At 44.4% G+C, this 23444-nt stretch overlaps 1 protein-coding gene across 9 annotated transcripts in view; it reads right to left on the bottom strand.

Moving 5' to 3' along the window:
- Positions 1-23444, bottom strand: part of slc10a7 (solute carrier family 10 member 7) — a 542484-nt gene that overhangs the window by 491436 nt on the left and 27604 nt on the right. For all 9 annotated transcript variants that reach the window (XR_011588257.1, XR_011588261.1, XM_070864899.1 and 6 more), the window contains one exon: positions 16534-16609. Coding sequence is in view for 7 of the 9 variants with exons in the window: in XM_070864899.1 (XP_070721000.1) it covers positions 16534-16609 (76 nt within the window). In the remaining 2 variants the exon portion in view is untranslated. The remainder of the gene's footprint in view (positions 1-16533; positions 16610-23444) is intronic.

Below are 23444 nucleotides of genomic sequence, written 5' to 3'. Positions count from 1 at the left end.
TCACCAGCCTGTGAGGCCTCCTTATGTACAGGTGCTCCCAAGGGATTGTGGGATTCCTTGGGACTCCAGGGGATGAGCCCTCTGGTGCTTAAACATGATATTTACAGGTTTACATATATAACAATTACGTTTCTGTTTTATATGTGAGGCACATAAATATTAGTTTTTTGGAACACTTCCCATCTTGCCCATTATTGGTTGTTAGGTGGCAAGTGGCCTTTGCAGTTGTGTAATAATGAATGGGAAGACATAAATTGATGCAGAGCAATGGGGGCTTGGTTGTTTGCAGGACTGCTTTGTATTAGTGCCATTTCTGTGGAGGGGGGGGGGGGTGCTTTGGCGGTGGAGCAAAAGTGGCTTTTGTATGTGGTTGTTAGATGGGTGCACTGGTGGGACCCAAGTGAATCTCGCAGGTCCATACCTTGCTGCTGTGCAAGGTTGTGCAGAGCGCAGCACACCACAACCATTCTGGAGAACCTGACTGATGCGGACCAAAGGGCGCCTCCAGGTCTGCCAAGCACCTGAATTGCATCTTCAGCATGCCAATGGCTTGTTCAATGTCACATCTGGTGGCCATATGGCATTCACTGTATCTCTCCTGGATCTCATTCCTCAGTATTCTGCGAGGCGTCATCGGACACTTTTTAAGTGGGTATTCCGTTGTCTCCAAGCAGCCAGCTGGTAGTGCTACTGTGAGGTACATAGAGATCAGAGTGTGTAAACTGCCGCAGAACGAAAACATCATGGCAGGTGCCTGGGAATCTTGCGCACACCTGCTTAAAGATCTTCGTTTGGTGTACACTAACTGCACATTGATGGAGTGGAAGCTCTTGCAGTTAACGAACACTCCTGGGTGAGTTACGAGTGCCTTAATTGCCAAATGTGTGCAATAAATGGCGCCCTGCACCTGTGGGAAGCCAGCCAGAGCTGCAACCCCGAGCGCCCGCTCATTCTGACTGCCACCATCGCAGGAAAAGTTGACATTGCTGGCCCTGGCATTTGTGTGCTGACAACTGCAGGATCCTGCAAATGTCTCCAGCAGAGCCCTGGAAAGATCCACAGGCAAAAAAAGTTGAATGCGATGGTGACTTTGAGAGCCACTGGTAAAGCGTGGCCACCAGATCCAGTTGGCAACAGGTCTTGTTCCAGCAGGTTGCAAATGTCTTCCACCATCGACAACACCATGCCCCTCCTTAGACACCGGTGTTCTGACACGCCGAAGAAGCTTATTCTCGTGCACACAGGCTAATTTGCTGGAGTGAAATGCGGAAGTTGGCGGGTTGGATTCCCAGGATTTCACCCCACCCATACACTCACCCACGTTAAAACCCATCAGATAGTAGTACTTTATCTTTTTGTCTCCACTTAAAGATTGAGCAAACTCCTTTTCAGTAGGATTTGTTCCCCAATTCAAGTTCCTTGCCACAAGATAACTGTTAGAATGCACAACTTAAATTTATATAGCATCTTTACTATAGAGAATGTACCAAGGCACTTTACACCAGTATGGGGGTGGGGAGTGGGGGAGGGCAGTGGGGGAGGGCAAGGGGAGAAAAGTATAGATAAAAGGGATAAAAGAAGGGGTGGAAAAGTTTGAAGTTGTGACCTACAGCTTGATCAAACAGATTTTTTTTTGTTGACAAGGGGAGTGAGAGGCAGAAAGGTTCAGGGCAGGAATTCTAAAGAATCTGGCTGAGACGGCTGAAGGTTCTGCCACCAATGATGGGGTGAAGGGATGGAGGGAAATACAGAAAAGGCTCAGGCTAGAGGACTGGAGGGTGCAGAAGGGGTACACATGTCTGAAAATGGTATCAGGAGTTAAGATGGGGACAAGGAATTTAAAATGAGGATAACGATTTAGAAACCAGCTAATCTGTTGTCTACATCATTAATCTATATATTAAAAATCTTACATCCGCATACACTTCCAATGAACTTTTCGTCATATGAATTCCGATAAGTCAACATTTATAAACTGCCTATGTAAACTAATTATACCCTCCCACCAATGGTGGCGCTACAACACCTTAGTTGCGTCACCCAGGTCCTCAGTTACTGCAAAAAAACTCCTGTGCTCCAACCAATTCTAATTCTCAACTTCCCAAATTGCCATGTTTGGTTATTTAATTATTTTTTTTATTATTCATTCTCGGGATAATATACAATCAAAGGTAATTATATAAAAAAAAGATAAAATAGATTACTTTAAAATTGTGACTGAATTATATCTGAATGTCCTAGCCCAATTATCCCTTAACCTCTAACCCTGCTTCACCTAAAGACTATACATGCTATGTGCAATACCAAGGGAGGTGGACTACTCATTGAGAATATTGAGTTTTTAAGCCATGCACCTTCTAGCAATCCAATTGACCTGTAGGAATCACACGATTCATGCCTATATTACTTTTCTGGTAATTAAGGCCAAAGGGGGTGTTTTTACTCCTACGCTGAAATGTTAGGCTACTTTTCACTTCTTCAAGCATACATTAGTGCCTTTAATCATGAACTACAAGTTGCACTCCAATACATGTGTCCACAATTAATTCCTTTCTTCCAAATAGCGACATAATTTAAAAAAATATATATACCAGTTGATTTCCTTTGGGATTGTCGATCATCCTGCAACTGTTTCTCTCGTTCTTTCCTACTTTGCCTATTAATAAACCTGCCGAATTTTCCTCCCATTTAAATAAATGTAAGGAAAATTGAACAGGTTCCGTTAAGGCATGAACTTGGACTCGCCCAATTTTCCGATATTCACTGTACCAAGGCAATCTAGGCAATCCAATATGCTTGGGCACAGACTAGGAAAATCTCCCCTAATTTCTCTCTCCTTATGCCTCAAACTTTTCCCATTATGGTGTCCATCTCTTGGTTTGTCTGACTTTTTCTCACTACAGTACAGGTATTTATGTAAGTCTCTCCTTTGCAGTGTCTCCTTTCTCTTCTGCAGGATTCCAACACAAGTTTCTTTACTGAAGTGCTCAATTATTATCTTTTACCCTGCAAGTTTTTTTGAATCTGTTTTGATTAGATATGAAAGGGATTAACCATACTTTTAATCAGAATTAATACTATTAAAAACTGTTTTTGAAGCTATCCAATAGCTCATTATATGAACACACTGTGGTGTGACACTGAGCCAGTGCAGGAAAGTCCCAGGTTCAACATCTGTGCTGTTTTGCCCAATCTGAGCAGGGATTTTGGTAAATGTACTGCAGTTCACCTCAGCAGCACCAGGTTATGGAAGAATAATTATTTCCTTAATATATCCAGAAGTAAACAATAGTCTCAAATCACAACACAGAAGGAGGCTGTTTGTCCCATCGTACCAGTGTCAGTGCGAGCTTTTCAACTAAAGCTATCGACTCGAAATCCACTTCCTGCATATCTTTTATATTCTTCATTTTCATAGACTTACCGAATTCCCTTTTAAGTTACATTATACTCTCTACTTGTGGTAAAGCATTCCATTTTCCAATACCAATCTGCATATTTAAAAAATAATTTTAACATGCCCCTTTGTTCTTCTAGTAATGATCATAAAGCTATGCTGGTCACCGATTTGCCAACTAGTGGAAACAATTGTTTACCAACCAATATCCTCTCAAAACCTCTTACTTTTAAAAACCTTTAAATCTTCTCCGTTCCAGTAAAAAAAAGCCTCTCTTTATAATTCACCTCTCATTCCTAGTATTGTTCAAGTCAATCTTCACTTTAATCTCGTCATATCTCCAATATCCTTCCTATCCCAGAACTACACGCACTACTCCAACCATGGCCTAATCAATGTCTCGTACAAATTTAACACCAATTCCTTACTTTTATATTTAATGCCACATGTATAAAACCCAGAATCTCATTTGCCTTTTTCCACCTTTTAAGAACTATGTTTTCAGCCCTAGGTTTCTATTTTGCCAATTTTATCATTTAGAATATACTTTTTATTCCATTATTCCTTTTGTTATTTTTCCCAAAATGTACTACTTTCTCATCACAAAACTGCATCTGCTGTATTTTCTGCTCTCTCCAATAATCTGTTCATGAACTCCTGCTATCTCTCGTCTTCCTCCTCACTGTTTGTCATGTCCCCAAAGTTGACATCAACTGGACCTGGTAACTTTCTACTTTTAGTCCCATTAACTTTCTAATTCAAACAAGAACAGTTCTTTTTTGAATAGTTATGTCCAGTAATAGCTCTTCTACAACTTCCTCCGATATTCCTACAACCTTACTTTTAACTTACTTTAAAAAATGAAGGGAAATACTTAATAAGCAACTCTATTATTCCCTCAATCTCAAGTACAAGATGCTCCCTATTTATCTCTGAATGTCTCAGCACTGCAACACTATCTTTTAATTTAAGAGCCTCTGAGGCTTTCTAATATTTATTTTTGCTTCGCTGCCATGCTTTTTATATTACTTACTTTTCAACAATAACAACTTGTATTTATATCATGTCTTTAACTTACCAAAACGTTCCAAGGCACTTCACAGGAGTGTTACCGTCAAAAAAAAATTTGGCACCGAGCCAGATAAGAAATTACGGTAGATGACCGGTCAAAGAGGTAAGTTTTAAGGAGCGCCTTGAAGGAGGAAAGAGCGGTAGAGAGGCAGAGAAATTTAGGGAGGGAGTTCCAGAGCTTAGGGCCTAGGCAACTGAAGACATGGCCACCGATGGTTGAGCAGTTATAAATCAGGAATGTTCAAGAGAGCAGAATTTGAGGAGCCCAGATATCTTGGGGGGTTGTGAGGCTGTAGGAGATTATAGAGGTAGGGAAAGGCGAGGCCATGGAGGAATTTGTAAACAAGGATGAGAATTTTGAAATCGAGGCGTTGCTTAACCAGGAGTCAAAGTAGGTCAGCGAGCATTGGGGTGATGGGTGAGCAGGATTTGGTGCGAGTTAGGACACGGGCTACCGAGTTTTGGATCACCTCAAGTTTACATAGGGTAGAATATGGCAGGCCAGTCAGGAGTGCATTAGAGTAGTCAAGTCTAGAGGTAACAAAGGCATGGATGAGGGTTTCAGCAGCAGACGAGCTGAAGCAGGAGCGGAGACAGGCAATGTTATGGAGGAAGAAATAGGCGGTATTAGTTATGCCGCGGATATGTGGCCGGATGCTCATTTCAGGGTCAAATATAACACCTAGGTTGCGAACAGTCTGGTTCAGCCTCCGGCAAATGCTAGGGAGAGGGATGGAATCAGTGGTTAGGGAATGCAGTTTGTGGTGGGGACCAAACACAATGGCTTCAGTCTTCCCAATATTTAATTGGAGAAAATTTCTGTTCATCCAGTACTGGATATCAGACAAGCAGCCTAACAATTGAGACCGTACAGTGATCAATAGGAGTGGTGGTGAGGTAGAGCTCGGTGTCGTCGTCGTACATTTGGAAACTGACGCCGTGTTTTTGGGTGATGCGCCAAGGGGCAGCATATAGGTGAGAAATAGGAGGGGGCCCAGGACAGATCCTTGAGGGATACCAGAGGTAACAATGTGGGAGCAGGCAGAGAAGCCATTGCAGGATATTTTCTGGCTACGATTAGACAGATAAGAATGGAACCAGGCGAGTGCAGTCCCACCCAATTGGAAGATGGCGGAGAGGTGCTGGAGGAGGATGGAGTGGTCAACTGTGTCAAAGGCTGCAGACAGTTTGAGAAGGACGAGGAGGGATAGTTTACCTTTGTCACAGTCACAAAGGATATCGTTTATGACTTTGATGAGAGCCGTTTCAGTACTGTAGCAGGAGCAGAAACCACATTGAAGGGTATTTCTTCTGAATTATCCTACTATATTTTAATTTTTTATTCAGTCATGGGACGTGACGTCGCTGGCCAGCATTTATTGCCCATTCCAAGTTGCACTTGAGCAGGTGGTGATATGCCACCTTCTTGAACCCCTGCAGTCCATGTGGTGTAGTTACTCCCAGTGATGTTAGGCACTCCCACAGTGCTGTTCGGCAGGGAGTTGCAGGTTTTTGACCCAGCAATTAAGGAACGGTAGGGTGGTGTGTGACGTGGAGGGGAATTTGGAGGTGGTGGTGTTTCCATTCGCTTGCTGCACTTGTCCTTCTAGGTGGCAGAGGTTGTGGGTCTGGAAGTACTATTTATTTTTGCCTCTTTAAAACCTCATTTAATGCAACTCTTTAGTAGGAATGTATTTAACCTATACTTCTCTTCCCGATCCAGCAGTCACCTCTGGTGTCCCCCAAGGATCTATCCTTGGCCCCCTCCTATTTCTTGTCTACATGCTGCTCGTCAGTGACATCAGCAACACAACGTGAGTTTTCACATTTACGCTGATGATACCCAGCTCTACCTTTCCTCCACCTCCCTCGAATGTTCCACCATCTCTATATTATCAATCTGCTTGTCCGACATCTAGCACTGGATGAGTAGAAACTTCCTCCAATTAAATATCAGGAGGACTGAAGCCACTGTCTTCAGCTCACACCACAAACTCCATTCCCTTTCCACTGATTCGATCTCTCTTCCCGGCAAATGTCTAAGGCGGATTAAGTCTGTTCACAACCTTGGTGTGATACATGATCTCAAATTGAGCTTTCTACCTCAAACCCTTTCTATCACTAAGACTTCCCTTTTCCACCTTCGTCATGTCACCCGTCTCCGCCCTTAGTCAACTTATCTGCTGCTGAATTCTCACCTATGCCTTTATCATCTCTAGACATGACTATTCCAATGCACTCCCGGCCGGCCTCCATAGTTCTACCCTCCATAGACATAGAAACATAGAAAATAGGTGCAAGAGCAGGCCATTCGAGCCTGCACCGCCATTCAATATGATCATGGCTGATCATTCAACCTCAGTACCCCACCCCAGCCTTCTCTCCACACCCCCTGATCCCTTTAGCGGTAAGGGCCACATCTAACTCCCTTTTGAATATGTCCAACGAACTGGACTCAACAACTTTCTGTGGCATCAAATTCCACAGGTTCACAATTCTCTAGATGAAAAAGTTTCTCCTCCTCTCGGTCCTATATGGCTTATCCTTAGACTGTGTCCCCTGGTTCTGGACTTCAACATCAGGAACATTCTTCCTGCCAGTCCCGTCAGAATTTTATACGTTTCTATGAGATCCCCTCTCATTCTTCTAAACTCCAGTGAGTATAAGCCTAGCTGATCCCGTCTTTCCTCATATGTCAGTCCTGCCATCCCGGGAATCAGTCTGGTGAACCTTCGCTGCACTCCCTCAACAGCGAGCATGTCCTTCCTCAGATTAGGAGACCAAAACTGCACACAATACTCAAAGTGTGGTCTCACCAAGGCCCTGTACTTCTGCAGCAAGACCTCCCTGCTCCTATACTCAAATCCCCTCGCTATGAAAGCCAGCATGCCATTTGCTTTCTTTACTGCCTGCTATACCTGCATGATTACCTTCAATGACTGATGTACCATGACACCCAGGTCTCGTTGCAGCTCCCCTTTTACTAATCTATCACCATTCAGATAATAATCTGCCTTCCTGTTTTTGCCACCAAAGTGGATAACCTCACATTTATCCACATTATACTGCATCTGCCATGCATTTTGCCCATTCACCTAACCTGTCCAAGTCCCCCTGCAGCCTCTTAGCATCCTCTTCGCAGCTCGCACTGCCACCCAGCTTAGTGTCATCTGCAAACTTGGAGATATTATATTAAATTCCTCCGTCTAAATTAATGTATATTGTAAATAGCTGGGGTCCCAGCACTGAACCTTGCGGTACCCCACTAGTCACTGCTTGCCATTCTGAAAAGGACCCGTTTATTCCCACTCTTTGCTTCTTGTTTGCCAACCATTTCTCTATCCTCGTCAATACATTACCCTCAATGCCATGTGCCTTAATTTTGCTCAGTAATCTCTTGTGGGACCTTGTCAAAAGCCTTTTGAAAGTCCAACTACACCACATCTACTGGTTCTCCCTTAGCCACTCTACTGGTTACGTCCTCAAAAAACTCGAAGATTTGTCAAGCATGATTTCCCTTTCATGAATCCATGCTGACTTGGACCGATCCTGTCACTGCTTTCCAAATGCGCTGCTATTGCATCTTTAATAATTGACTCCAGCATTTTCCCCACCACCGATGTCAGGTTAACCGGTCTATAAATTCCCTGTTCTCTCTCTCCCTCCTTTTTTTAAAAAGTGGGGTTACATTAGCTACCATCCAGTCCAAAGGAACTAATCCAGAGTCCATGGAATGTTGGAAAATGATCACCAATGCATCTGCTATTTCTAGGGCCACTTCCTTAAGTACTCTGGGATGCAGAGTATCAGGCCCTGGGGATTTATCGGCCTTCGTTCCCTTCAATTTCCCTAACACAATTTCCTGACTAATAAGGATTTCCCTCAGTTCCCCCTTCTCACTAGACCCTCGGTCCCCTAGTATTTCCGGAAGGTTATTTGTGTCTTCCTTCGTGAAGACAGAACCAAAGTATTTGTTCAATTGGTCAGCCATTTCCTTGGTCGCCATTATAAATTCACCTGATTCTGACTGCAAGGGACCTACATTAGTCTTCACTAATCTTTTTCTCTTTACATATCTACAGAAGCTTTTGCAGTCAGTTTTTATGTTCCCTGCAAGCTTACTCTCATACTCTATTTTCCCCTTCCTAATTAAATCCTTAGTCCTCCTCTGCTGAATTTTAAATTTCATAGATTTCAGGTCATCCAAAACTCTACCACCTGTGTACTAATCCGCACCAAGTCTCACTCACTCCTCCCCCCTGTGCGTGCTGACCTACACTGGCTCCCAGTAAAGCAACGCCTCGATTTTAAAATTCTCGTTTTTATTTTCAAATCCCTCCATGGTCCCACCCCTCATTATCTCTGTAATCTCCTCCAACCCTATAATCCCCTGAGACCTCTGCGCTCCAGCCATTCTGGTCTTTTAAACGTCCCCGATTTTAAATGCTCCACCATTGGCGGTCGTGCCTTCAGCTGCCTCGGTCCTAAGCTCTGGAATTCCCTCCCTAAATCTCTCCGCCTCTCCACTTCTCTATTTAAAAAAGGAGGGAGACAGCAAGCGGGAAATTATAGACCAGTTAGCCTAACATCTGTCGGGAAACTGCTAGAGTCCATTATTAAGGAAGCAGTAGCAGGACATTTGGAAAAGCATATAGTCAAGCAGTCAGCATGGTTTTATGAAAGAGAAATCATATTTGATAAATTTACTGAAGTTCTTTGAGGATGTAATGAGCAGGGTGGATAAGGGGGAACCAGTGGATGTTGAAGCCCTCCATTATCACTACTCTATCGTTCTTACACCTCTCTGAAATTTCCCTGCACATTTGTTCTATATACTTCCCACTACTTGATGGCCTATAGAATACACCCATTAGTGTAATGGCACCTCTATTGTTTCTTAGTTTTATAGTTTCATTAACTAAATACGAGGAAGACCAAACCCATTGTCTTTGGTCCCCACCACAAACTCCGTTCCGTAGCTACTGACTACATCCATCTCCCTGGCAACTATGTGAGGCTGATCCAGACCGTTTGCAACCTTGGTGTCGTATTTGAACCCAAGGTAAGATCCGATCACATATCCACGCCCTCACCAAGAGCGCCTACTTCCATCTTCGTACAATTGGCTAACTTCGTCCCTGCCTCAGCTCATCTTTTGCTGACACCCTCATCCGTGTCTTTGTTACTTCTGGACTTGACTATTCCAATGCACTCCTGGCCAGCTAACCATTTTCCAACCTCCATAAACTTAAGGTCATCCAAAACTCTGCTTTCCGTATCCTAACTCGCACCAAGTCCTGTTCACCCATCACCCCTGTGCTCGCTCAACTACATTGGCTCTCGGTCCGCCAACTCCACAATTAAAAAGTTCTTATCCTTGTTTTCAACTCTCTGCATGGCCTCGACCCTTCCAATCTCTAACCTCCTCCAGCCCTACAATCCTCTAAGATCTCTTCGCTCCTCCAATTTTTGCCTCTCCCCAGTTTCAATTCCTCCACCATTGGTGGCTTGAAGCTCAGTTCTAGACCATTCAACTACACCTTCTGGCCCCATGCTTGCTGTCATCATTAATGGTTCTCTTTGCTGAGCTGCCTCTTACTTTCAAAACCGCTATCATTACTCTTTCCTCAAAAAGCCCATTCTTAATCCATCTGTGTTTTCAAATTACATCCTTTTCTTCCCTCCAAGATCCTCAAATATGTCACTGCCCTTCCAGCCGTCGCTCCCAAAACTCACTGTTCAAAGCTGTTCACTCCAGCTTCCGCCCTGCACACATTATACAGCTAGCTAGCTAGCTAAATACAAAAATAAATAAATAAATAAATAAATAAATAAATAAATAAATAAATAAATTAGGTAAAAGGATAAAGGAACAGATGCTAAGACATTGTGGGAGAGGTGAACAAAAGCACTGTTCAAAAGGTGGGTTTCAAGAAAGCTTTTAAAAGCAGAGGCATAAGTGAAAGGGTTGAGAGAGGAAGTTTCAGAGTGTCATGTTGAGGCAAATGAAGGCTCTGCAACAAACAATAGATGATGAGGCAGGATTGCACAAAGGCTAAAGTTGGAGAATTAAAGCGTGCAGGAGAGGATATATGGCTGAAATATTGGCCTTTTGTTTGTCCAGAAATTCCCATATTCTATTCATCACCAAGATTGCCTAACCATCCACTGCTGAATTCCTTATTCATATTTTTGTCACTGTCGACTTGATTTTGCCAAGATCCTCTTTGCCAGCCTCCCACTGTCTTCAAATTTAAACTTTTCCAAAAGTCAGCCACCTGTATCCTATCACATTCTAAAATCCAACTGCCTCATCCCTCACCCCCACATCTTCAATGACCTAAATTGGCTTCCTGTCCTCTAATGCGTTGAATTTATAAACTCTCTCAGTCTTCACATCCATCCATTGCCTTGCCATGCCATGCCCTTTCTCAAAGACATCCTGAAGCCTATCTCCTCTCCTGCATCCTTCAGACCACTGACTCTAGGCTCGCCTTATCTAACCATGGATTGCAGGGTCTTCAGCCACCTCAACCTTACACTCTGGAGCTCCTTCCTTAAATACCTCCATTTCCTTCCCTGCCAGTCAATAGTTACAGGGGGTCCCCTCACACAAAAAATATTTCAAAACCACTGTCCAATATAAAACTTAAAAGTTAGTATCAAATGAATAATTAGACTACAAGGAATGGTTTAAGCAGCATTAGGAAAGTAGAGTTTGTAAATACAAGGTGTACATTTTGTAATTACAGGCTGATAAAATCATGACACGACTAGTGATTTGACTGTCCCACCATCTTTTCTTTAAAAACAAATGCAAACTACAACTAAAAACTTAGAAGGAAAGAATATTTCACAAAAATGGTACACTGCATTGATTGTCCACAATAAAAAGTAGGAAAAGCACCGACATGCCAATGGAATTGTAAACTGAATGAGCTCCTAGCTTTCAAAATACTGCATGTGTATGTGTTATGAGGCCTATACGGTATAAGCTGCAGAAGGTCTTTCAGTCCCCAAAAGTGCTATTAAAAGACACTGTCTGATGGATGCAAGTGTCCTCTGATATGAAACGTGTTTGGACAGTTTCAGTACCATTTCTAGTGGGTGTGGGCCCCTAATGAGGCACTAATTGGCAATCTCACTTAGAGGCCCATAGGATGACTGTTGTGGAAAATGGAAAAATGTCTTACTGATGCAGTAAAGAATTCTTTTAAGAGGTTGTGACTGAGGCACACTGTGGGGTGCAGAGGTTCAATCTTTAATCTGCAGCTGGAAATGCTTGATTGAAACATTCACTGGGTGACTAATTTACATGAGTTAAAGTATCCTTGTCTCTTCGGACTATAATGTCAAACCAAATTTTGTGCATTTTCTGTAACATCTAGAGAAAACAATGCAGATTTGGCCATTGTTGACAAATGGTATGCATAGATATTTGTTGCTGGTACAAACTTGGATATATTGGGCACATACCTCGCTGTTGCATTCCAATCCCCAGAACTGATATCCATCAACTAGTTATCTTTACATTTTTTCGAATCGGATTAAATTTGCATGATATCAATGCTTGTGCATTAGCCATCATTATTTTCTTTTTACAGCTTATTTGTAAACATCCATTTAGTACAAAGCATGTGGGGTAGGTGATATAGAGCATGCACATTCACTTTAGCACATAGATTCTTCAGCATGGGATTTGTTGTTAAGTTTAGTTAATAGCTCTGAACTATGGCCATATCTAAGCAGTGCCTACTGGATCAAGAAACAAATATATACTACCTATTGACTGAATATCATAATTATCATCATCAGAGGCAGTCCCTCGAAACGAGGATGACTTGCTTCCACGCCAATGAAGGACCTAATATTCCGGGTCCCAAACTACATCTTGAAGGGTGGAAGATGCCTGTGCGTGGACTTTTTTTTTTATAAAAGTGTGGTGCCGTTGCACACCAGCCACCACACGGACTTGACAGAGCTAGGTCTTGGTCCAGTGGCAAGGATTACCCATGATGATTGAAGACCAGCTCTGCTGCACGGAGCTAGCACGCACACATATGAATATAGAATTTTGCTAAAAAGCAGTCACATGTAATGAAATATGTTTTCAATAATTCATGCTAATTGAAGTCAGCAAATCACATCAATAGCACTAGAAATTAGAGTAATGCTCACTAACATCAGAAACACAACATTTCTACATAAAACCAACAAAAAGTATCCCTCAGAGTAATTTTAATAATTAACTGTAATAATTGCAACATGCTTTTTTGGGGAGGAAGGAGAGAAACCTTTCAATATTGAAGTCATTAAAACATTGTTTGGGATATTTGATTGCAACATCTTCTACACAAGGAAATGTTTTCCGTTTTCATAACAAGACAGACATTCAAATGACTTACACAGCAGATCTGTGTTCAGCCAACTCTTGTCATTTTGATGTGGGATCAGCATGCTTTGTGGCCCTAGATATTGATCATAATGTTCCAGATAAAGTGGGTGTTTTGCAACAACAACAATTTACATTGAAATATTAAAATGTCTCAAGGCACTTCACAGGAGCGTTTTCAAACAAAATTTGACACCAAGCCACATAAGCAGATATTGGGGCAGATGACCAAAAGCTAGATCAAAGAGGTAGAATTTAAGGAGTGTCTTAAAGGAGGAAAAGAAGTATAGAAGTGAAAAGGTTTAGGGAAGGAATTCCACAGCTTAAGGCTTCAGCAGCTGAAGGCATGGCCGCCAATGATGGTGCGATTAAAATTGGGGATACACAAGAGGCCAGAATTGGAGAAGCGCAGAGACCTCAGAGGATTGTAGGGCTGGAGGAGGTCACTGAGATAGGGCGGGACGGGGCCTGAAAACAAGGATGAGAATTTTAAAACAAGGCATTGCTTAACCGTGAGCTAATGAAGATCAGTGAGTACAGGGGTGATGGATGAACGGGACTTGGTGCTTGTTAGGATATGAGCAGAGAGTTTAGGATGACCTTAAGTTTATGAAGGGTGGAAGATGAGAGCCCAGCCAGTAGTGTGTTAGAATAGTCAAATCTAGAGGTAACAAAAGCACAGCTGAGTTTCAGCAGCAGATGAGCTGAGGTTGGGCAGATTTGGGTGATGTTCCAGCCTTAGGAATAGGCTTAGTGATGCAGTGGATATGTGGTCAGAAGCTAATCTCGGGGTCAAATATGGCACCAAGGTTGCGAACAGTCTGGTTCAGCCTCAGGCCAGAGGGAGGGATGGAGTCAGTGGCTAAGGAACGGAGTTTGTGGCGGAGACCGAAGACAATGGCTTTGCTCTTCCCAATAGTTAGTTGGGAAAGTTTCTCCTCATCCAGTACTGGGTGTCAGTCAAAAAGTCTGACAATTTAGTGGCAGTGGAGGAGTCGCGAGAGGTGGTGGTGAGGTAGAGCTTGGTGTCGTCAGCTTACATGTGGAACGTAATGCTGTGTTTTTGGATGATGTCATCGAGGAATATCATGTAGATGAGAAATAGGAGGGGCCCCAAGTATAGAACATTGGGAGGCACCAGAAGTAATGATGTGGGAGGGGGAGAGAAGCCATTGCAGGGGATTCTCCAGTATTGACTGGATAGGTAAGAATGGAACCAGGCGGGGGCAGTCCCACTCAGCTGGATGATGGAGAGACGCATTGGATGAGGATGGTGTGGTCAACCATGCCAAAGGCTACAGAAAAGTCAAGAAGGATGAGGAGGGATAGTTTATCACGGGTACAGTCATATAGGATGTAATTTGTGACTTTGATAAGAGCCATTTCAGTACTGTGGCAGGGCAGAATCCTGATTGACGGGGTTCAAATATGGAATTGCAGGAAAGATGGAGATAGATTTGAGGCGACTATCTGTTCAAGGAATTTAGAAGTTGGAGATGGGCAATAACTTGCAAGGACAGGGATTAAGATATGCTTTTTGAGGAGAGGGGTAATGACAGCTGATTTGAAGCAGAGGGTTATAGTATCTGAGGAGAGAGAACTGTCATCACATTTAAAAAGTACTTGGATATGCACTTGTAGTGCCGTGGCCTTCGGACCAAGAGCTGGAAAGTGGTATTAGGCTGGATGGTTCTTTTTTGGCCGGCACAGATACGATGAGCCGAATGGCTTCCTTCTGTGCTGTAAATTTTTATGATTCTATATAGATGTATAAAGTTGGATTGGAAAGTTTGCTTTGTGGTAGCTTTTATTTCAGCATTGTGGCCAAGAGGAAAGGTAAGGTGTGGGACAATGTTGAAAAGCAAATTGGAGCTGTGGTCACTGGTACTGCAGGCGGATCCCGGATATCATGGCCAACTGTCTAGATTGCATCCTTCCTTTTGCTTCCTCCTCTTCTGCCTTATCCTCTTCCCTCTGCGAGCAGATGCTGGAAATCTGAAATAAAAGCAAAAAATGCTGGAAATACTCAGCTGGTCAAGCAGCATCTCGACCAGAGATGTGAACTCTGTCTCTCACCAATGCTGCCTGAACTGCTGAGTATTTCCAGCATTTTCTGTCTTCTGTGGACGAGGCCTTGAAAGTGTCCAGCAACACACCCTGCAAACTTTAATTTTTTTTTAAACATGTATCGCACCAAGACACTACTTCAATAAAATATTAAAAGTCTAGAAAGACTTGCATTTATATAGCGCTTTTCACGACCACCGGAAGTCTCAAAGTGCTTTACAGCCAATTAAGTACTTTTGGAGTGTAGTTACTGCTGTAATGTGGGAAACGCGACAGCCAATTTGCAAACAGCAATGTGATAATGACCAGATCATCTAGTTTTTGATAAATATTGGCCAGGACATCTGGGATAATTCCCCTGCTCTTGTTCGAAATAGTGCCATGGGATCTTTTACATCCAACTGAGACAGCAGACTGGGCCTCGGTTTAACGTCTCATCCGAAAGACTGCAGCACTCTCTCAGCCTAGATTTTTGTGCTCAAGTCCCTGGAGTAAGACTTGAACCCACAACCTTCTGACTCAGAGGCAGGTGGGCTACCCAGTGAGCCACAACTGACACCGTGGTCCTGTCCAAAAGCTTGAATGCAAACTTACCTGAAAGTTACGTCCCTTTAAAAAGTGCTGACAGCATCTTTGTCAGTCTGCTGCACGCTCGCTTTTGAGAGTGAGCTTAGGACCTCGTGCTAAACTCAGTGCAAAGATCCAAGTTCACACAGCGTGGCATTAAATCGTCATGATGTCATGCTCTCCATATTTGCATGTCCACAGCTAGCGCTGCTACCGGCATCACTATGGCCCTCACCAAAAGAGAGGGGCATTAGAGCCGCAGCCGTCATTTTTTTTTCCAGGATTCCAGTGCAAACAGGCGGCCCAATTTTTTTTGTGCGCGCACCAGGATACTGCACTGAATGCATGTTCTGTAGATGTGAAGCATGTCCAGTTTTAAAGAAGATTATTTATCCAGTTTATAACCATTGGAGACTGGAATAATGGTGTGAGCAAACTACTCTCGTAATTAGGATTGAACCTGGTCTCTGACGAGTTAACTGATCTCAGCCAGAGCAGCAGGAGTTACATCACAATTAATCTCAACAACCCTAAACTATGAAGGGGGAAAAGAAAATCAGCCAGAGTTTCCACTTCTGACCACAATCACTTATCCTCTGTTGGAAACTGATGTGTGAATAGGTTTTGGCCTGGCTGGTTGCTCCCCAAATTTGATTAGCTTGCACAACTCGCTCTCTGCGCTTACACATGAAGAAAAGCCATTTTGGAACAAACAGTACACATGGAAGTATTTCCCATAAGCTTAGGAGAAATAATTTTGAGGGAAGAGAGAAACTGATTCAATTGTTGCACAGGTCACAGAGGGTGGACTGAAAGCAGTTGCCATTTTGTTTGACCCTTGTTTTCCTCCTCTACTTTATCTTAAAACAAAACATTTTAACCAAGAAGTCAAAACCACAAGTAAAAAGAGCCAATTTCAAAATTAATCCTCTATTATAAACTTACTATTAGACACAAAAAACAATCAAATGATTTTATTCACTTCTAGTGAACTTGACTCTAATATATAAACAATGATCAAACTATAAATCACACCCACCTCATTTCCACCGACTGCTTTGGTTAGGATTACAGCAGATGACACAGGAGGAGGCATACAGCCAACAGTCTGCAAACTAAAAAAAGAAGTCGAAACAACTTTAGAACTGTGGTATTTTCCATATTGTGTTCAATGACAACAAAACATTTACCTATTTTCTATTATTCATGCCAGTCCATCAGTTTTGCGTTGCACCAACTTAACCCCTTAAAAGCTCTAGTAGCATTTCATACCCATTCCACAAACATCTAACTACAGCACAAGATTGTTCTTCAGTGACTTATGGCTTTAAACTATTATAAAACTTTGGGCAGGGATTTGAAGTTTAAAATCTGTGACCAAGGTTGTAGAATAGTCAGCATAAGTTTTACAGCCAGTGAAGTACTTTTGAAGTATAGTCACTGTTGTAATGAAGGAAACACAGCAGCCAATTTGCACACAGCATGGTCCCACAAACAGCAATGTGATAACGATGACATCGAGGTGCGACGACTTCGAGGTGGGCGACTGGGTGACGTCATCAAAACCCAGGTCGCCGTTTGAAACGTGGGCAGGAACATCGGCAGGGCCCAGGTACAGCAGAGGAGCGGGAAGGTCGGGGCGGAGGAGTGGTGATAGATCATAGCTGAGATTCGGCAAATGTTTTGTGGCGAAGGAGCCGGCGAAAGATCGTGGTGGAGGAGTGGTGAGAGATTGTGGCGGAGGAGTGGTGAAAGATCGTGGTGGAGGAGTGGTGAGAGATTGTGGCGGAGGTGCGGCAAAAGTTTATGGCGGAGGAGCGGCGAGAGAGCGTGGCGGAGGTGCGGCAAATGAGAGTGCAGGGCCCAGAAGAGCCGAGGGCCCGGGGCAGCATGGGCCAGTCCACACTGCGATGTGTGTGCGCACTAGGTCAGTGCAGCAGAGCAGGTCTCCAGTCGTCCTGGTTAACCCTTGCCACTGAATAAAGGCCTAGCTCTGTCAAGCCTGTGTGGTGGCTGATGTGCAACGGTCACCACACGTTAAAAAAATATACACGCAGAGACATCTTCCACCCCTGGAGTTCAGGATTGGAATATCGAATTCTTCATTGAACCATCTGCAAACTCATCCCTTTTGGTGTGGAAGCAAGTCATCCTCGTTCGAGGGATCGCCTATGATTATGACTTTGCACAGCTCAAGACTTTCACCCGTGTACTGTTTATAAACAGTTTGAAGCTCAGTAAAATACCTATTTATAAAATCTGTATCAAGAATGGCTCTCAAGGGTATTACTTTAAAATAATACAAAAGCCATCTGTCCCAATTATGAATTTAAATTGGTGCCCGAGACTCCAGGTGGATGTCAATATTAGACTGGACATAGTCCTTCTGGACCTTGCAAAGAACAAGTAAATGGCATTTTGGTCCTTTTTCAATATGTAATCTTTTATAATACAATTCTTCAATATGAAAGTAATAAGGGACAAACAGAAATTAAGAAATTATAGCTTCCAAATGTCTTTTTCAGGTCTCAAGTTCAATTTATTTATATATTCGGTGCCTTATAATGATGCAGTCAGAGGAAACTCCAACAAGATCGATCCAATGATTGGTGTCAGCTGTGGCTCAGTGATTGGCACACTCACCTCATGAAGGTTGTGGGTTCAAATCCAACTCCAAGAACTTGGGCACATAAATCTAGGCTGACACTCCAGTGCAGTGCTGCACTGTCTGAGGTGCCGACTTTTGGATGAGACGTTAAACCGAGGCCATGTCTGCCTTATCAGGGGGATGTAAAATATCAAATTGCACTATTTCGAGAAGAGCAGAGGAGTTAACCTGGCCAATATTTATCCCTCAATCAACATAATAAAAACAGTTTATCTGGTCATTATCACATTGCTGTTTGTGGGAGTTGCTATGCGCATTGACTGCCACATTTCAACAGTGACTACACGCCAAAAATATTTCATTGCCTGTAAAGCACTTTGAGATGTCCGGTGGTCGTGAAAGGCGCTATATAAATGTAGGTATTTCTTTCAACTAAGGGTTATACCTAAAATAACCCATCTTTCTCGCTCAGATGCCTATCAGCTAACTGCATTTCCAACACATTGGGCTCAATTTTCCCCGGTCATTTGTGCTGTTTTTTTGGCGCGTGCCGCTTTTTTTGCCGTATTTATTTTTTTCAAAGTTTCCCCCTGCGATCTGCGTAACTGACTTAAGTTCTGATTTTTCTAGGCCAGTTTTTTTTTTAATGTCGTATCCATCACATCTGTGCCGGTTTTTTCAATTGTTCGCAGTTTGGCCAACATTTTTTTCTCTTAGGTCGGCATATCTGGCCACTCCCGAAAAACCTTCTGGTGAGTTAAGAAAACCAGCGCACATTCACAAATCTGTGCTGAAAAACGCCATTGTTTTTAAATCAAAGATTTTGGAGGGAGTCAAGAACACTGTCAAAATCAATAATAAAGTTCAACGCTTTTTGACCTGCTAACGTAGAAGTGTAAATTTGTTGAATTTCAGAACTTCTCTCATTTTTTAAACTCACTCACACGCCACCATCTTGAAGCAGGGCTGGAGGGTCCTAGGTTTGGCTGGCAGAATCGGTCGTGCGCCCGGACACAGGGGCTCGGCTACAAAAGCCAGCCAGCCGGTGCGGGGGGGGGGGGGGGGCAAAGAGTAGAGAGAGTGAGGTGCCGATCGGAAGGCTTGGAGCCTGGGGAGGGGGAGAGAGGTGTCACAATTAGTAAAGGGGTGTGGGGGGGGGGTGGTGGAAAAGAGAGAAGTCACAAGACTCCAATTAGTAAAGGGTGGGGGAAGAGATGAGAAGTCACAATATCTTTGGGTGTGGTCCATCCATACAGACCTAGAGAGGCAACTGCGAACTTGTGCTGCCTGCTTTCCTGCCGTTTTGAGCTTCTTTCAAAAGGTTAAATTTAAGTATAGGGGCAATACTGACAATGCCAATACCTTGTGCGAGCCTTCTGCATCATGGTGCTACATAGAGAAGACAAATGATTCGACTTCAACGCATCAGGAACATCAGAGCCCGTAGCATGATGGGCAGGAGGCCTTACCCAGCTCGGGTATATAGAGACAGGCGTTCGTACCTCCACCTGAGTAATGCAGACTGTGTCAGAAGGCTGCGTTCCGCAAAGAAGTTGTAACGGAGATCTGTGAGTTGGTCAAAGCAGAGCTGGAGGACCGCTTTGTCAGTTGAAGTGAAGGTTACAGCTACACTTTCATTCTATGCCTCCAAATCGTTTCAAGCTACGACTGGGGATGTGTGTACCATCTCTCAACATGCAACACAATTCTCCATTCGCCAAGTCACAGCTGCACTGTACGCACCTAGGAATGACTTCCTAAAGTTCCCCACGAACGTCCAAGCAATCCATGACAGGGCTGTGGGCTTCTCCAGGATTGCTGGCTTCCCAAAGGTACAGGGCTGCATTGATTGTACCCACATCACCTTGCAAGCACATTTGAAGGATTCCAAGATGTACAGGAACAGAAAAGGCTTCCACTCCATTAATGTGCAGCTCCTGTGTGACGACAAGCATCATATCGTCAATCGATGCATATACCCTGGCAGCACCCATGATGCGTTCATCCGGTTTCCAGCGGCAGCAGCCAGAAGGGCAGAGCTGGCTAATGGGAGATAAAGGGTACGGCCTTGCCACCTGGCTCATGACACCCCTACGCCTAAAACAGATGGAAGCTGACCGTCAATACAACATGTCGCACATTGCGATGCGCAGCATCATTGAGAGGACCACTGGCATATTGAAGCAGTGCTTCCAATGCCTGGACCATTCCGTAGGATACTTGCTGTACTCCCGAGATTATCGTTCAGTTCACTGTTGTCTGCTGCATAACTTAGCCATCACGAGGCAGCAGCACCTGGTAGTGGAAAACCCATCTGCGGTGAGAATGGCTGATGATAATGATGTGCAAGATGCAGGTGATGAGCAGGAGGAGGAGGAGGATGACGACGACAAGGATGAGGAAGTCATGCAAGTGCCTGAGGCCAGAGCACGACGGCGGAGGAGGGCAGGCCATCGTGCCCCTTTAACAATTGCTCAAGCCTTGCGACAGCTGCTCAACCGTGAACACTTTACTGATGCCGGAGGGCTCAGCAACAACTATTCCACATGGACATGTTTACTGTTTCACAGTGTTGTGTTGTATTAATGGAACATGATTCCGTTTTAATGTAAAATATATTTTATTCAAAAGTTTATAATGTACCTAAATTAACTTTAATAAAATTCTTGTATCAAACTACTTTAATATCACTCTTTAAGATCACTTAAAAACTTGTAAATTTGCATAACTTACAAAAAACTTTTAAGTTGAGAACAGTTACAACAGTAACAATAATAACAATAATAACAATAACAATAATAACAATAATAACAATAATAACAATAACAACAATAACAACAACAACAACAACAACAGCAGCAAAGAAAGGCTGCACCCATCTCTCATCCCCTTATTCCAAGACCACCCACTGTGCTTGGTCACCCCTGCCTGCAGGCGGTGGCGCAGCGTTTCTGGGTACAGAATCACAGAAATTTACAGCACGGAAGGAGGTCATTTCGGCCCATCGTGTCCGCGCCGGCCGACCAAGAGCTACCCAGCCTAATCCCACTTTCCAGCTCTCGGTCCATAGCCCTGTAGGTTACGGAACTTCAAGTGCACATCCAAGTACTTTTTTTTTAAATGTGGTAAGGGTTTCTGCCTCTACCACCCTTTCAGGCAGTGAGCTCCACCCCAGACCCCCATCACCCTCTGGGTGAAGAAATTTCCCCTCAAATCCCTCAAAACCTCCCCCCAGTTACTGTAAGTCCTCATCCTCTCCCCCCCCCTCTCCTCTCTCCTCTCTCCCCCCCCCTCCCTCTCTCCTCTCTTCCCCCCCTCCCTCTCTCCTCTCTTCCCCCCCCTCCCTCTCTCCTCTCTTCCCCCCCTCCCTCTCTCCTCTCTTCCCCCCCCTCCCTCTCTCCTCTCTTCCCCCCCCTCCCTCTCTCCTCTCTTCCCCCCCCCTCCCTCTCTCCTCTCTTCCCCCCCCCTCCCTCTCTCCTCTCTTCCCCCCCCCTCTCCTCCCCTCTCCTCTCCTCTCCTCTCCTACCCCTCTCTCTCTCTCTCTCTCTCTCTCTCTCCCTTCTTCTTCTCCTCCTCTCTTTCCCCTCTCCCTCCTTATTATGGTACGGTACCAAGCTTATTCTTTCTAACATCTCAGGTACTGCGCACCTCGAGGGTGGGGGGCGTCGGCGTCAGGCAGCAAATTGGAGGGCCCAGGCGGCAAAGTGGAGGGCCTGGCTTTGGGCTCTTCAGAAACTAGTCTGGGGATTGGAGTGGGAGTGACAGTTGATTCTGTCAATGGGACACGGGGTCTGGGCGTGTTCCCTTAGTGCAGCAGCTAGCTCCAACATGCCGTCCCTCACAGTGCCCTGACAGTGTCTCAATGACCTATAACATTCCCTCCCTCATGTTGAGCAAAACTGTCTGAACTACCTATAACATTCCCTCCCTCATGGTCAGTGACGTGGTTTGCACTACCTGACATTCCCTCCCTCATGGCCACTATTCCCTTACTGATGGTCCCGGATATCGTTACCATTTCTCGTGGTGATTGCTGTTACTTCTCCCAACAGTCCCGCTACCTCATCACTCACCCCACTGATGACGTCCCGGAGTGATCGGGTAAGGTCAATGCTCTCCGCACTCAATGACATAATCTGAACCACATCTGTTCCATCCTGCACCTCAGGAGAGCACAATCGAGCTCTCCTTCCCCTCCTCCCCACAGGTGTGGCTCGCACCCCAAGACTGGAACCCGCAGCCTGGGACAGTGGGACCCTGGGTGTGCCTCGCTGCACCCCACCACTGGGACCCGCAACCTCGGAAGGTGTGAAACTATGGAATGTCCTACTCCACTAGTCAAACCACTAGTCACGGAAGGGGCTGTCATCTCCATGAGCGGCAGTACAACAGTGGGAGCTTCATCCAGCTCCATCCCCTCCCCCTCACCCCCATGTTCTTGGTCTGGAGGGTTGGATTGGAAGATGTTCTCCTCTTCAGGCTCATCCTTGTCTAAATCTTCTTCGTCTGGGTTGGCCTCAAGTTCTGCAAAAGATAACAGAACAGTCAAATGGTTAGCAGCAGAGGAGGGGGCAGGGTGGGTGGCATGAGTAGGCTCACACATCGCAGGCCAGGCAGCAGGTTGATTTGAAGAACCATGATGAATTTGCAGGACTTACCCTCTCCCTCGAATGTGGGGCCAGCTTGTGCAGTACTGGTTGCTTTTTTCCAGGCAGGACCCATCAAAGCAGCGACCCTCTCTTCCAAGGGTGTCAGTGGGTGCAGATTTGCCGGGCCTCCTCCTGTTCGAGTTCTTTCCTTTTTTATTATGTGCCACCCTCCTCTGTAAAGATAAAATGCAACTTTTTAAAGAGGGTGTCTTTCTGCTGGGTGGGACATATACAGTTCGTCACATTTACAATTGCATTGAATAAATGAAAATATTACTTACACTAACTACTTGATAAAGGTCCTGCCACTTCTTTTTACACTGGCCTCCAGATCTCATTGTGGTCACCATTTTTAATCTTCTGCAACTTGGTTCCAGCGTTTCTTCATTTATTTGGGTGTAACTTTTATGTGACCTCTGCTGGTGTCCAGCTCCTGCCATCTGTTCTCAATCACAGCAACCAGTGCCTCCACTTCTTCCTGTAAGAAATTCTTGGTCCTTGCACCGCGTTGCATCTTGTATTGCTCCAGCTGCGATTTTTCCAATGCTCTCACAGCACTCCTTCTCACACTCAAACACACAACTGGCTCTTTAAAAATGGACGACTGCCAAATCCGAGCTGCACTGTGCATGCGCGTCCATTGGAACGACGTCAAAAACATAACTGTTTTTTCCCGTGCATGCACAGAAGGTG

The sequence above is a fragment of the Pristiophorus japonicus genome, chromosome 2 (genome assembly GCF_044704955.1).
Source record: "Pristiophorus japonicus isolate sPriJap1 chromosome 2, sPriJap1.hap1, whole genome shotgun sequence".
In the NCBI taxonomy this organism is placed as follows: domain Eukaryota; kingdom Metazoa; phylum Chordata; class Chondrichthyes; family Pristiophoridae; genus Pristiophorus; species Pristiophorus japonicus.
Note: the sequence above shows the minus strand (reverse complement) of the source record. Positions and strands in the feature narration are given on the sequence as shown.